Source organism: Sminthopsis crassicaudata, chromosome 1 (assembly GCF_048593235.1).
Source record: "Sminthopsis crassicaudata isolate SCR6 chromosome 1, ASM4859323v1, whole genome shotgun sequence".
In the NCBI taxonomy this organism is placed as follows: Eukaryota; Metazoa; Chordata; class Mammalia; order Dasyuromorphia; family Dasyuridae; genus Sminthopsis; species Sminthopsis crassicaudata.
In genome coordinates this window covers 623014379-623030458 of record NC_133617.1, presented here as the reverse complement: position 1 = coordinate 623030458, position 16080 = coordinate 623014379, and the positions used below count along the sequence as shown (strand labels likewise).

Here is a 16080-nt window from a genome sequence, read left to right as displayed (position 1 = left end):
AAGGTTTTATTAACATATCTTGTTTTTACAAGCAAACATTTATTGTTTGCTCCCACTCAGTGGATGGTCTTTTGGATAAATTAATTTCGTAATTAAAAAAATTCTTAAGACTTCTAGTTCTCTACTTGTGTATTTCTGATGAGAGGAGACATGTCTTCCCTTTAGGACAATCTTTCATATGTGGTAGGTGTTCAGTAATGTTGTTGACTGGCAGACTAATTAAATTTATATGTGAAACTCAATAAAGCACTCTTTCCATCCTTCTACAACTCAAAAGTCACATTGTTGGGGGTTTGAAGGAAAGACGTCTTATTAAGGCTTTTGTTGGCCATGTTTTCCTCTACCTCTTTGAGCTATTCTCTTTTTAATTTAAAAAGGAAAAAAAAGTTATAAAACATAAATGACAGAAAAGAAGAAAAACTACTTGGCTAAGATGTAACTTTTTTTTTTTTTTTTAAGGCATTAGGAACTTGGAAAACTGTCAGCTTACTATGAAACATATTGTTTCCTTGAAACTTGGTCAAAAGTTCAGAAGTTTCATTTGTTATATTTATTGTTGAGCTCTTCTTGAAGGTACCCAATGTCTGGGATATATAACATATGATACTTTACATCAAGCCCCAAAGAGGTGTTCCTGGGATTCATATGGTATGCATGGGAAAGGAATTGCTTGATGGAGTATGACTGGTTTACTTTAAAGAAAGGATTAGGAATGTATAAAAATTCACCTAGGGATCACAAGGAAAATCAGTTTAAATGTAATACCTTCTGTTTTCTCTAAGGGCTAGTCTTTCTCCAGCTCTCCCTTCCCATCTACTAAAACCATTTTATCTTATTCAGTATCAAAACAGAGGAAATGATTGAAAGTATACCATAGCCTCCTGAGGAAAGTCTCTTTTTGAAAAAGAATTGCAAGTAGATGAGATGAAAAGTGAGCTAGTATTGAAAAGTAGTCTTGTAGTTCAAAGCAGGTACCAAAAAAAAAAAGTGAGATAGTGAAAGCTACTTTAATTTGGTTAATATTTGTGATTATTTGACTTGTGTTTGTGATAATTGTCCTATGCCATTAAATATAAGCCTAGCACTTAGTAGAATATTATGTTACTGGATTTTTTATTTTTCTTTGAAAGATATAACTACCATCTTGGAATTTTTACATGCAATCATCCCCTCTTAGGTAGGAGAAGAAGGAAATTGGGAAACAAATTAGTTCTGTTTCCATTTTTAAAAAACCAACCAAAAAAACCTCAAAACAACCTGACAGTAACTGAAACTATGTAATAGAATTGATTGAGTCAGAGGTTTTTTTACATTTACCAGACTGGAAATGATTACCATGTAGAAAGAAACATATATTGTTAATGTGTACTGAAGGATTAATATTACATTCATCTATCAGATATTTGTGAATCAATAACCCTATTTCTCAATTAATCTGGCTTTTGCTTTCTTCTCTTATTATATATGTCTCAGCAGATTCTTTGATCTTTACCATTTATCTAGAAAGAATACAGGCAGGAAAATGACTTAATTCAGGTCCTGCTACTTCCATTTACCAAAGAAGATAAAATTATTGTTTCAAATAGTCATCATTTTCCCCTCTCTTCCTTCCCTTTCCTCTGCTCTTCTCCCTTCTTCTCCTTCTTCCTTTTTTCTTTTTCACCCTCTCCTTTATATAGCAGAAGTGAATAAGGAAGGACTGGAAATCTCTATTTAGTGGCCCTTAATAACCCTTTATATTTGTTTAAATCCTAAGGTAGCTGATAAATGATTTTTTTGAGACACTTGAAGCAATTTAGGTTATTTTTATTTAATTTGCATATATATATTTTTTGTTTTTGTTGTCTTGTTGACTTGATCATATTGAAGTTAAATTAGGAGATAAGTTCCTTACATATATAAGCATAATGCTGAGGGCAAAGCTTGGTCTAGGTGGACCGGTAATCTAATCTCTTTAATTTACCTGAAAAAAAATAATAATTTACCATATGATAAGCTAAAAATCTTTAGTCTACTACTACTTTTTTTTTAGACGACTTTTAGTCTTTTAGTCAACTCCTTAAGATAATTAATTGCATAGTTAGGGGAAGTTTCTGCATCACAGCCTTGTTCAAAAAAAAAAAATTAAAAAAAAAATCAAAGGAGGAACATTGCCACTTCCAAATTTCCTATATTGTGCCAGTCTGTTTGAATTGTTTATTAACTTTTTGAGATTTATTTTAAAACTAAAAATAATTTCATTCAGCAGAACATGAAAGTGCTATCTATAGTAGTGGTTTATTGTTTATATAAGATAGAAATGTATCTTTGGAATAATTTAAACTTATTGTTGCCACTATTAGAAGTAAATATATAATGTTGAAAATTGAGTTTATGACCTATCCATTTTCCATGTTTCTAGATCATATTCAGAACCTTTACCATAATGTGCTCTTTAAATTCTAATAAATAATTTCGAATTCATGTCATTTTGGTATTATATAAAGCTACTGTCTTTTCTTGAGTCATAAAGCCATTTTGCAATATAGTTTCCTCCCTTCTCCCCCAGAATGGGAGTAGAATCCAGGAGATAAACTTTGTAGAATGTACTTTTTTATACATTCTAAATAAATAATTGAGATTCCAGTCTTTTTCAATAGAATGAGCTTTTTAAAGTAATTCATAGGACATTTTATAGAAATAAAACTGGGAAATCATGCATGTTTGACATTAAATTGTTCTTTCTGTTATTTTTCTGTACATATATTCATATTTTCTAGCTTTTATTTTGATTTCTTTAATTTTCATTCAAGAAATGATATTGAGATCCTTTTTAAAAATTTATTTAAAAATCAATGTGGTTAAATTTGAATGGAAGTCTTATGTACATATAGGACTTTACTTATAAAATAAATCACTTCAGTTGAAGTGATTTAGATGAAATTACAAAAAAATCGGAATAAATAAAGTGGCTCCTTCTCCCTCTCTGTTTTCCCCTTCCTTCTCCTTCTTCCCTTCTATCTCTTTCTGCTTACCTTTCAGGAATTTACTTAAAAGAAAAACATCTTGCATAAATTCATTAATTTAAGTCTTTTTTTTTTTTTTTGGTAGATGTTTTGGAACTATTCTCTTCAAGGTTTACATGTTGAGCTACCTATCACCAATTTTTTTTTTTTTGCTGAGGCAATTGGGGTTAAATGACTTGCCCAGGGTCACACAGCTAGGAAGTGTTAAGTGTCTGAGATCATATTTGAACTCAGCTTCTCCTGACTTCAGGACTGGTATTCTATCCTCTGTGCTACCTAGGTGCCCTGTCACCAATCTTATAAATGGAATCTTTTGTTTCCTCATTGTTTCAGTCCGTTTTCTCCCTTTGGATTTATTGTTGTCTCTGGGTTCTGTCCACTTTTATAGGGAAATATTGTGTTGATTCTTATTTGGATATATTGAGTGCTATGTTATTCCAGGGTCTTAAGGACAGCTCAGGTTCTGGTCCTGTAAACTTTAAGTTCTTCTAAAATAGTCTGATCATTTCTTCTTAGACTCAGCTGGGCAGCTTTCGGGAGAGCCTTTCAGACCGGCCTTGGTCTCAGTGGAGAAATGCAGGAGGAGAGCCTGCCACCAGTGGCTTGACTGAAGATCCAATGAATGTCTATCCTTGCTTCCAAGAGCTTGAGCCTGTCTTTTCTGCCCTCTGAAAAGCTTCTCTGTGGCTCTCAGTCCTTGCTTATATGATGCTTCACACTGAGTATAAACCAATCATGATATCACTAAGAAACCATTATTTGTTGTAAGATTAAATCAATCATACTGAACCATGCTAAACTAGATAACCATTGTCTCTATCAATTCCACTGACTTAGCACCTCCTAAGAATCCTTGTTTCAAGTTCAGAATTCTGGCCCATAACATCTCCTGTTTTCTTTTGTTTTTGAAACATAGGTGGTCACTCTCCCTGACTTCTCAAGGAGGTGAGAACCCCAAAAAATGAGGTGATCATGCCTTCCCTGACTCCTCAAAAAAGGGGTGAAAACACCATAAAATGAGGTGATCACGCCCTCTCTGACATCTCAGGAAGGGAGATGAAAACACCAAAGGAATGGGGAATCAAATCAGAATAGCGGGTTTCTGAAGGGTCTCACTTGAAACAGGTATACATAAATCAATATTGGAGGTATTACACATAATGATGTAAATTACACAAGCACATAGTAACACAGACTAGTAATGATGTGACAAATAACATGAATCAACATGAGGAATTATACATGTCCACAAGTCCTAGAAATAGTCTAAAAGGAATCTGTCGTTCATTATTTCACTTGTATGGGGAATCATTCCTGCAAGTTTTGAAGTCCTTCAATAGTTTTATTATGTGTTAGGGAATCCAATGATTCCTGCAGGTTTTTAAGTCCTTCATCAGTCTTATGTCTCAGGGAATCCAGTGATTCCTGATGGTTTTGAAATTCTGCAACAGTCTTATCAACAATTTTTTACCTCAGGAAGTCCATTGATTCCTGCTGGTTTTAAAGTTCTGTAACAGTCTCATTAACAATTTTATCATCTCAGGGAATCCAATGATTCCTGAGAGTTTTGAAGTTCTGTAACAGTCTCATTGTAGCCAAGCTCTTTCAATGTCAGATGTTTCTTAGGTCTTCTCCTTTGTTTTGAGGTTTTTCTCTTTTTCTGTCTCTCTCCAGGTGCCTGGTGCCACCCATCTGTTTCCTTCTCCATCTGTAGAAATACAAGGAAACCCTTTCCTCAAACCTTCACAGCTTGCTCTTCAACTGGGCAATTCATGATTCACTAGCCCAGTTCTCTGCCCAAAGTTACTTTTGGAGGGACAGAATTAAAGCTGAACTCTTTCCCTCACACTTATTGGAGTACCAAATTACCCTCTTTCCCCCTCTTGCCCATCCATATACATTCCTATTTTCTCTATTCCTCAGTTCTGCTCAGTAGTATAGAGCACTTTGACACTGGTGCTTTTACAACTCGTTTCGAATTTGGATATCTGAGGCATTGGGAAGAGGAACAGCTCTATTTCAGGCCCACACCCATGTTCAGCCCTGTTTCTTCTCTTTTGCAGAGATTTTTTTTTTTTTTTTTTTTTTTTTTTGGTATCACAGAAAGCTGCTGCTGTATTGTCCATCAAAGTCCCCCAAACTTGTATAGTCTGGAAGTCTGATCTCTAAGGCACTGGGAAGAAGATGGGGATACTGGAGTATAGGGTCTGGGTTTTCTTACAAGCATATAAATCATCTTGTTTAGTGGTTAGTGCAGTCTTACTGTAATTATCATAACGTGGGGTGGAGAGTAGGTACTACATGTGCTTAGGATAGATATTACTTCATGGTTTTTTGTTGTTTTGTTTTCCTTCTTTTGGATCTTGAGTATCCTAGACATTGAGGCAATTGAAATTATGTTATCATCATTACAATTGCTGTTAAGAAAAGGTTTGAGAGGATTAGAAAAATATCTAGTTCTCTATCTTATTGATAATTTTGCGAGAATAATCTAGGTAAATATAGACAATTTTACCTTTTGAACACCAAATCACCATAATATAAATGTGTTTTTTTCCTTATTCATGGTTGTATCCAACTCTACCCCTCCACTTAGGGGGAAAAAAGGCATTTTATTGCTCATCTCCAGCAACTTTCATATGCATTCCTTTTAAACTACCTGTAAGCATGTTGATACCTTGGCTTTTATTATCACACAAAATTGCTTAATTTATAAGATCATCATTTCTGACATTTTCCTCACTAACTAAGAACTCAGCTTTCTGAACTTTTTTTTTTTTTTAATGGAAGAAAGCCAAATATAAGATAATTAACTTAGGGAAGCCAGTGTAGTATAGTGGGTACAGTGCCATATTTGCCCTCAGGAAAATCTAGGTTTAAATTCTCCCTAGATACTTATTGAGCACAGTGGGATAGAGTTCTGGGCCTTGAGTCAGGAAGACTCAGCTTCCTGTGTTCAAATCCATCTTCAGACACTCACTAGGCTGTGTGACTTATGTCACTTAACCCTGTTTGTCTCAGTTTCCTTCTCTGGAAATTGAGCAGGAGAAGGAAATGGCAAACTGCGCTAGTAGCTCTATCTAGACAATACCAAATGGGGTCATAAAGAGTGAGACCTGACTAAATAATTGAACATCAACAAGTAGATATTTACTATGTGACACTGGGCAGGTTACTTAACTTCTTTTAGCCTTTTCTCTGCAAATTGGAAATAAAGCACCTACTTCTTAGGCCTGCTTGTAGGACCAAATGAAATTATGTAGGTAAAACACTTTGCAAACTTTAAGTATGTGATAGCTGTTATTAGTTATGTGACCTGTTATTGCATATCATGTCATCATTTTCCAGTAATGAAAGTGATATAAAAGAATTTTGAGATTTCTTCTATTTAAAATACATGGAAATGTTTAAGTATGTTACATATCTGCCGCAACAATGATCTCATTTGAATTAAAAAACTTATTTTTTTTCTCCCACAATCAGGTTCATACCAAATTCCATTGCAGGCAAGCTCATGATCCTGGCACAGATACTTCCTGTGTGACATTTTCCTATGATGGCACTGTCCTTGCCTCTCGGGGAGGTAAGTATAGAAAAATTTCGGTATGTATTATTGTTCAGGGCATTACTTTCAAAACTAACATTTTAAAATCAAAAGTTAACATCCTAGGAAAAATCCAAATTAGCAGTGTTTTTTATATTTAGTATTATATTAGTCTAACTTTTCATTAAAATAACTATTTAGTATACTGCTATAGGTTATTTTTTTAAAAATCAAGGAAAAATAATGTTCTGTTTATTTGCCTGAATTTCAATTTTAGTTGCCATTTTCATAATAGTTTTAAAATCTTCAAGAATCCATTTTAAAGATGAGCTATATCTCTACTGATTATTTGCTAATATTCTAATTATACTTTCTATAGGTACTGCAGTACAATCTCTTCTCTGCAGAACTATAGCATTATGTCATTGTCAACTAGTGGGCCCACATAAGAAAATATAACTATAACTTTATTTTCTTTTCTCTTTGCTGAGGCATTTAGGGTTAAGTGACTTGCCCAGAGTCACATAGGTAGGAAGTGTTAAGTGTAATTTGAACTCAAGTCCTCCTGACTTTAAGGCTGGTTCTGTTCCACCTCACTGCCGCCATAACTATAACTTTCTAAGCAAAAGTTGTATATTCCCATTTTTTTTTCCTACTGTGTCTGACCAGAGAGTTCTCCTTTATGTGGCTAACCACATAGATTTACTTTGCTTTCTAGGAGACATTTAAAATAATATTCATTCTTATTTTGTTGTTCTTGTCCATTATCTCTATTAAGTGTGGGACAAAATAATCAATCATTGGCCCAATGGAATTATGATCAATGTTATTAAGTTTTGTAAGAGTTTCTTATCTTTGCAATATTGTATTGTGTAAATTGTTATCACTCTCCTCAATAGATTTTTTGAACCTGTCTAATGTTCTTTTCTCTAAATTATAATCATTCTCTGTGAGCAGATTTCTTGGGGAGCTTCTGGAAGTAGCCTGGCTTCAGTTCAGTTCAATAATCCCAAATCCAGTCAAGAGTAAAAGTCCAGATCCTTTATTGTGTCCTTCAAATATTGTCTCTTTCAAATTCTTATCTCCTTCACTTGGGGCTCAGCTCTTGGTTCCTGAGAGCTCTTGTCAGAATGTCTTCAGCCAGCACAAATGTGGAAATTGGAATGATTCTTGACTCTGAATCTCCTAGAGTGTGGGATTGTGGGTTTCTGCCTTGTGAATCTGAATTGCTTTTTAGAATGACCAGATCAAATGCGTAGATTCATTAGTAGTACATTAAGACTCCTGTTTTCTCAAACTTTTGTCATTTTAGTCACTTTACTTTTTTGTTAGCCTTATATGCATGAGATAGAAAGTTAAAGATGTTTTTTCACTTTTCTCTAATTACTAGTGATTTGACACATTTTTAAAAATATGATTGTTAATAGATTGGATTTTCTCCCTTTGAAAACTGCCTGTTCTTGAATCATATATCAATTGTACAATGCTCATGTGGGCTAAATGCCGATTTTCTTTCCAATTGTATCTCATTTTTTCACCTTGTAAACTCTCTCTTTGTTTCTCTCTACTCTCTCTATTCCAGTCAAGCTGGCTTGCTAGCATTTCCCTTTACACAACTTTCTAATTCTTTCTTATTTGCCTTTGTAAAAGTGGTTCCCACTTTGCATAAGAGGGCACCACTGTTGGGAGTTTACTCTATCCCTCCTTATTTCCTCTTTGCAGAATTGCTAGTTTCCTTCAGAATTCAACTCAGGTATTGACCTATATGATACTTTTCCTCATTCCCCTAATTATTAGTATTCTCTCCTTATTGACATTACTTTGTGTTTAATTGCTTGTATATTATATTTATTCAGTAGAAAGTTAGCTTATCAAAGGTAGTAGCTGGTTTTTGTTTTTTTGCTCAGTGTGCTTGTTTTCCCACAGTCCTTCCAACATTTGTTATTAGAATTCTGGATTAGCTAATTTTTTTGGGGGGGTGGCTTCCCAAGTCTAATGTCATTTTTCTTTCAAAAAAGAAATAGAAATCAAATGAGTTAAATCATTCTGCCTTCTCTTTCTAGTCCATTATTATCCAGCTGCCCATCCAAGCAGCAATCACATCTGATCTGGTTTTTCTGGATTTACCTCCACCCCCAGAATTACCTATACCAGTGAAACTACAGGTTCAATCTAAATTATAAGGCTGGGGGCAGCAATATGGCACAGTGGATAGAGCACCAGCCCTGAAGGCAGGAGGACCTGAGTTCAAATATGGCCTCAGACACTTAACACTTCCTAGCTATATGACTCTGGCTAAGTCCCTTAATCCCAATTGCCTCAGCAAAAAGAAAAAAACAAAACAAAAACAAACAAACAAACAAAAAAACCCCAAATAAATAAAGACATGCATAAATAAATAAATAAATATCTAAATAAGTTCTAAGGCTGCCTTGCTTAAATTTTAGCTGTCATTCTGTACAGGAGTTAGTCAGCGCCCTGACCGAATATCTCCTCTAGAACATTAGTTCTAGAGGATTTTTTCAATTATTGTAAACCTTTTACTGTCTTAGTCATCTCATCTTTTCCTTTCTCTCTCCTTTAGATATTCTTCTGAGTTCTCCTCATTTTCTCTGTGTATTCATTCTTATAAAATTGTCTTTTCTTGTTTTTAGTAATATAGAGATCATCTCCAAAATATTGCTTTACTCCAAATCTCTTTTTAAAAAAGAGATATTAGTGTATTCAGAGATAGCACAGCGGGTAGTGCACTGGGTCTAGAATCAGAAAGAACTGATTTCAGAAACAACCTCTCAGACATGGGATAACTTTGGGATCCTGGCCCAGTCAGGTGCCTCTGCTTGCCTCAGTGTCTTCAATTGTAAAATGAGGACAATATTAGCATATACCTTTCAAGGTTGTTATGAGGATCAAATGAGATAATATTTGCAAAGCATTTAACAAAGTGCCTGACACATAATAGGGGCTATATATAAATGCCTCTATCTCCTACCTTCCCACCTCCTTACCCCTTATGAATTGACTTTATTTCTTGCTGCCATGGGCAGTTCAGAAAGGCTTTTTTGCTTTTTGTCAGCACTTGAAATCTTTGATCACTACTTTATCCTTATTTATTCATCATGTCACATATATTTCATTGTCTCTCTCTATCCCTCACTTCTAATGCTTTTTTTTCAGGCTGCTGGGTTTTTTTTACATTTTTGTGCTTTGACCACTATAAACTTCAGAGACTTCCTGACTACATCCTCTTTCTGTAGAACAGTCTGGAATGATTTGATTGATCATATTACCAAATTCCTCAAAACCTTCCATTGATGAACAGTTGAGTTTTAGATGGAATGTAGATTTCTATTTTTGGGCTCTGAATCACTTGGTGACTTTGCTCCCATTAATCTTATCCAACTCTGTCTTCCTAATATTCTTGAATTGTTAAATTTGATGTTAGAAAATATCAGAGATATGAATTAGTCCAAGTTCCTTGTTTTATAGATGAATAAACCAGAATCCTGAAAAGTGAAGTGATTGCCTAACACAAAACTGGGAAAAACTGGTCCTATTTTCTGTAAGACATGTTGCCTTTGTGACTTCTGGCTAAGTTGGCCTGCTGAATAGAAGGCAGGCTGTGTAGTTCTTATGTACCTAACTCTAGCAAAATCTTTAATTTTGTATCACATTGAATAATGATAAAGAAATACAATGAGAAAGCATTTTCTTATTAACTTATTATATATATATATAATTAATATATATTTTTATTATTTTGATATAATTACATTGTTTTATTATTATATATGATTATTTCATATATAATATAATAATTACATATACTAACTAATTATTATTAACTTACTATTAACAAGTGACTTATTCTGCTTATATAAGAAGTCAGCTAGAAGCCCAAAAGCAATAAACTTTTTCCATTAAAGCGAGTGCCAGCTTGACCAGAGACATGACATTTGTATCCTGTTAAACACTATGTCTGGAGGCAGCATGAGCAAAACACTTGGAGAAAAAGCCATAGGATTATCAGACCATCCTAGGATAAGCTCCCCGGCAACCTGGGGAAGGAAGCAGAAGTGTGAAAAGCCCAGTGTTGACCCATTCAGAGCCATAATATTCATATTGCAGTGCTCAGAATGGGAAAGCCCAGGCTGAGGGAATCTAAGGTCTTAGGTATCTGAGAGGGCCCTGAAAATCTAGTACTGTGAATCTTAGGATTCAGTAGGTAGCTAATTCTGTTGGTGAAAGTCAGCAAAAGAACCCATGGACTCAGTGAGAGACCTAGTAGGGCTGGCCATTCTAGCCAAAAGATGGTTCAGTTGTTTTCTAGTTGTGTCCAATTTTTCATGACCACATTTGTGGTTTTCTTGGCAGTGATACTGGAGTGGTTCGCCATTGTCTTCTGATTTTGTAAATGAGGAAACTGAGGCAAACAGGGTTAATGACTTGGGTCTAAGATCATATAAATAGTAAATGTTTGAAGTCAGATTTAAACACAGGAAGATAAGTCTTCCTGACTCCAGGCATGATATTCTCTTTTTACTGCTTCACCTGCCTTCATTACCTAGCTGCCAAAAGCTGGAGAGGTGAATAAATAAAAAACAAACAAACAAAAACCCCACCAACCAGTGTCGAAAATTATTGCAAATCTCCAAGGAAAAATTTTTCCTTTGGATTTTTCCACAAGAATTACATGAATGCTTAGGAAAAAAACCTAGAAAAAGAGATTAAAAAATAAAATGAAAGCTCAGGGGAAAAAATTGGAAGGAGAATAAATGGTTTATAACAGAAAACAATGTAAGAAATATAATTTTTGAAAATTAAAATGCCCAAGAGGAATCAATGATTAAAGCAATAAGAAATATTAGAACAAAAATCAAGAGATAATAGAAAATGGAAGATGTCATATATATAAATAAACTGATCTGGAAAACAGTTTAAGGAGCAGTAATTTAGAATGATGATAAAAAATAAAAGTCTAGATACTATATTTGAGGAAATCACAAATGAAAGTTGCCCAAGACTATTAGAAACAGAGGAGTTTGGGGGAATGTTAAAGAGAGAATAATGCTGCGGATGAATTAGTCACATGCAAAACATACTTCTTGATCATAAGAGGGAAGAAGGAAGAAAAAAAAACTATATTTAAAGGGCAAGGATGAAAAGGAAGTATGATTGAATGAAGGATGAAATGAGCTGAATAAGAACAATTTAGAGAGACTCAAGAAACTTTGATTAAATTAATAATGGAAAGGACCTATGATCAGTTATGTTACCCACCTCCTGACAGAGAGGTAATACACCCAAAGACTTACACTTCTGGACATGACAGCTATGTGGATTTGTTTTACTTGATTGTGCTAATAAACATATTTATTTATTTATTCATTAATAGTTTTTATTTACCAGATATATACATGGGTAATTTTACAACATGACAATTGCCAAACCTTTTGTTCTAATGTTTTCCCTCCTCCCCTTCCCCAGATGGCTGGTTGACCAATGACATGTTAAATATGTTAAAGTATAAATTTAAATACAATATACGTATACATGTCCAAACAGTTGTTTTGCTGTACAAAAAGAATTGGACTTTGAAATAGTGTACAATTAGCCTGTGAAAGACATCAAAAATGCAGGCGGACAAAAACAGAGGGATTGGGAATTCCATGTAGTGGTTCATAGTCATCTCCCAGAGTTCTTTCGCTGGGTGTAGTTGGTTCAGTTTATTACTGCTCTATTGGAACTGATTTGGTTCATCTCATTGTTGAAAATGGCCACATCCATCAGAATTGATCATCATATAGTATTGTTGTTGACATATACAATGATTTCCTGGTCCTGCTCATTTCACTCAGCATCAGTTCATGTAGTCTCTCCAAGCTTCTCTGTATTTATCCTGCTGGTCATTTCTTACAGAATAATAATATTCCATAACATTCAAATGCCACAATTTATTTAGCCATTTTCCAACTGATGGGCATCCACTTAGTTTCCAGTTTCTGGCCACTACAAAGAGGGCTGTCACAAACATTCTTGCACATACAGGTCCCTTTCCCTTCTTTAAGATCTTTTTGGGATATAAACCCAGTAGTAACACTACTGGGTCAAAAGGTATGCACAATTGGATAACTTTTTGAGCATATTTCCAAATTGTTCCAAATTCACAGTTCCACCAACAATGTGTCAGTGTCCCTGTTTTCCCACATCCCCTCCAACATTATTACCTTTCCCTGTCATTCTAGCCAATCTGACAGGTATGTAGTGGAATCTCAGAGTTGTCTTAATTTGCATTTCTCTGATTAATAATGACTTGGAGCATCTTTTCATATGGCTAGTAAACATATTTATTACAAGGGTATTTTTCTTTTCTTTTTTACAATTAATTCAGGAGATGGAGTCAGAGTGAAGGGGCTCAGCAATAGTGATATTAAGGGCTATTTAGTAATAGCTCCTAAAAGAGCAATTGAAACATTTTTCAAATGCAGGACTGCTTGGAAAGTAATGTGTAGAATTTATTATATATCTTTTTTGAAAGCAGAAATTGTGAAATGAAACTTTAAAGTTCTATGTGGAATCTTCTTTTTATGTTCCTCTGGTGTGGATGTAAATGCTTATTTAATGGTGTTCAAGTTCAGAATTTTAAAAAATAAAATGTTGCTCTAATATTTCTCTTCTTTGATTCCTCTTATCCATGTCCAGTTCTTACCAAAGTTTTCATCCACACATATAATTTTCCCCATTTTTCTTCCTCTTCCCCTCTCTTAGTGAGTTCTTGTTCCTTACTCTTTTCATTTTTCAGAGATCATCAGAACAGGTTCTCTGTTTAATTTGACTCCCTCAGGACTTCCTGATGATGATGGAGTCCTAAGGGGCTACACATAGTATCTCCCCATGAAAGAATATAAATGGTTTAATCTTGTTTTTTCCCTTATGATTGCTCACTCAGGTTTACTTTTTTAGGCTCCTCAAGTCCTATGTTTGAAAGTCCTCTTCTTCATTTTTTTAAATTGTAGTAAAGCATTTATAGTTTTGCTGGATAAGTTATTCTTGATTGTAATCGTAAATTTTATTATATTCCAAGTTCTCTCCTTCTTTATAATGATGGCTTCTAAGTTATGTGTGATCTGTGACTGCTTGGGGTTAGTGCCAGGCTCTGGGCCCTTCTGGGGAACTATCTGGACTGAGCTGTCTCCTTATGTTCCTCTGCTGACAGTCCTGTAAGCTTTCAGTGATCCTAAACTGACCTTGTTAGGGAGTAAAGTCTGTTTGCTGACTTTGTGGTCTAAGTCCTACACATTCAGACTTCACATCTAGATCTTTTGACTTGTCCCTGGGTGGGAGTTTCCATAGATAGCTAATGGACTTGGCCACTGTTAGCCTGCTGAGAGGATTTGCAGATTCAGAAGCTCTCCTTTGGTCTGGGACTCCTACTCTGCCTGTTCTATTGCACGCACCCATGCTGGACTGGAGGTAAGACCCAAGTGCCCGTTCCATTCTTCAGCTGCTGTTTGCTTCTAAATTTGTTTCTTGCTTCATATATATGTCCTTTTGCAATTACTTTTTTCCTCTCTGAACCTGTGATCTATTTGAAGTAGTGGCCTTAGTCACTTTTTCCTGTTTTCCATGCTAATCCAGGGATCCCTCCTGGTCTTGTTCTACCCCCAGTGCCCAATCTCGCTCCTCTTTCAGTCACCAGGTACTAGAATGCTCCTCTCATGGTACACTTGATATACTCCCATCCCGAATGTCTGCCAGTTTCTCTAACTCTATCTCTCAATGATTGGTCTGTAAACAAGACTTTGTGACTTTTTGGTTTTCCTGATCCTAATTTGGTATGGTGCATTTTCTAGTCCCTGTGGAGAAAGTTACTTGGGGAACTTGTTTGGGCTACTGCCTTCTGGAATACTCTCCCTTCTCGGCTTTCCGGGGCTGGCTCAGCCCAAACCCTACATCCCATTCTCTGAGCCCAGTATGTTCCTTCTAGATTGCCTTCCATTTACTCAGGTGCATCTGATACATTCATAGTAATTTGCAGATTGTCTCTCTTCATGTGAGCTTTTTGAAGGCAAAGCCTGTATGCTTGCCTTTGTCTCCAGATTTTGCCATGTATCTTTGCCATATTGTGGGCATTGAATCACTGCTTATTGACTGGCTGAAAAAGTGATGAACTTCAGGGCTTCGAATCCAGGAATTACTAGTGGGATTGATGAGGTTTAGATTTGGGGAAACCCAAATGAAATTAGGGTTTCTGGTGGTCAGGGAGTTAAATGAGGTCTAGTGGCAGGTACAGGGTTCAGAGAATCAAATGGAGGACTTAGGCTCCCTGACAACCCCTCAGGATTCGGCTCAAGGGTAAGGGAGTCCTGGGGAACTCCCTTCTGACCAAGAGGTCCCCTGTAAAGGAATTACCTACCTAAAAACCTAGATTGATTCAAGAGGTTTATTATGGGGATTAGAAGTAAGGTTAAAGTCTGTTTAAGGAAATAGGTGAGGGTAAAGAGAAGATAGCACTAGAAACAGTATTCCAGTGGGCAGAGACCCTTGGCGTGCCAAGCATAAGGCTGGCATGTTTGGAACTTCTGCAAAGAGAGGATTTTGGTTTGGCTCTTTTTATAATGAGAGATTTTGCTAAAGGGGGCCTGTGGGTGAGTCCCAAGTTGGCTCAGATTCAATGTGGGCTGGGACAAGCCCAGATCTCCTATTGGAATTCAAAGGGGTCCTTTTTTTTTTCCCTTCAGTGCTCTTTTTTTTCTTTTTATTAATATCATTTTTAAAAATTGTGTTCAGTTCTAGATTATCTCCCTATCTCTATCTCTCACACCCAATGAGAAGGCAAGAAATATGATACCCATTATACATATGAAGTCATGTCCCATGTTCCTTTCACTGTATGATGCACTTGATAAATGCCTTAAAGAATGAATGAAAAGAAATAAAATCCTCTCTAACTTGTTTCTTTTCCCACTGCACAGGATTTCTTTTCTTTTTTCTTTTTTTTTATTTTAATAGTTTTTATTTACAAGACATATGCATGGGTAATTTTACAACATTGACAATTGCCAAACCTTTTGTTCTAATTTTTGTTAGGATTACTAGGTGAGAACTCAGGTTGTCTAGACAGTGACAAGGTGAGAATTCAGGTTGTCTGGACAATTACAAGGTGAGAACTCAGGTTGACTTGATAGAAGGAGCAAGCTCATTGGCTGAAGTGGTTCTTCCCAGAAGCCCTTGCATTATCCCACGCCCATTCTCTGGGAGGATAAAAGAGGACAGCACTCCAGGAAGAGGAGAAGACTCTGCACTACATCTGGCTTGACGGGGCTCTCTGGGAAGAGATCTGCTGTGTCTACTCAAATCTTTCAGACAGATTCTTCTTCCTGTAGTGAACCGTTGTCTCCAGGTAGTTGCTGTTAACTCTTGTCCAGAGAAGTGACTTCCCTTCCTGCAGAGAGCCCCGTCAAACCAGATGTAGTGCAGAGTCTTCTCCTATATCTGGGTGTCCTCTCTTTTATCCTCCCAGAGAATGGG

The 16080-nt window shown here is 35.8% G+C and overlaps 1 protein-coding gene across 1 annotated transcript in view; it reads left to right on the top strand.

The window, feature by feature from the left end:
- WDR70 (WD repeat domain 70) overlaps window positions 1-16080 on the top strand; it is a 295974-nt gene that overhangs the window by 220046 nt on the left and 59848 nt on the right. The window contains 1 exon segment of the mRNA XM_074282629.1: window positions 6489-6588. Coding sequence (XP_074138730.1) covers window positions 6489-6588 — 100 coding nt within the window.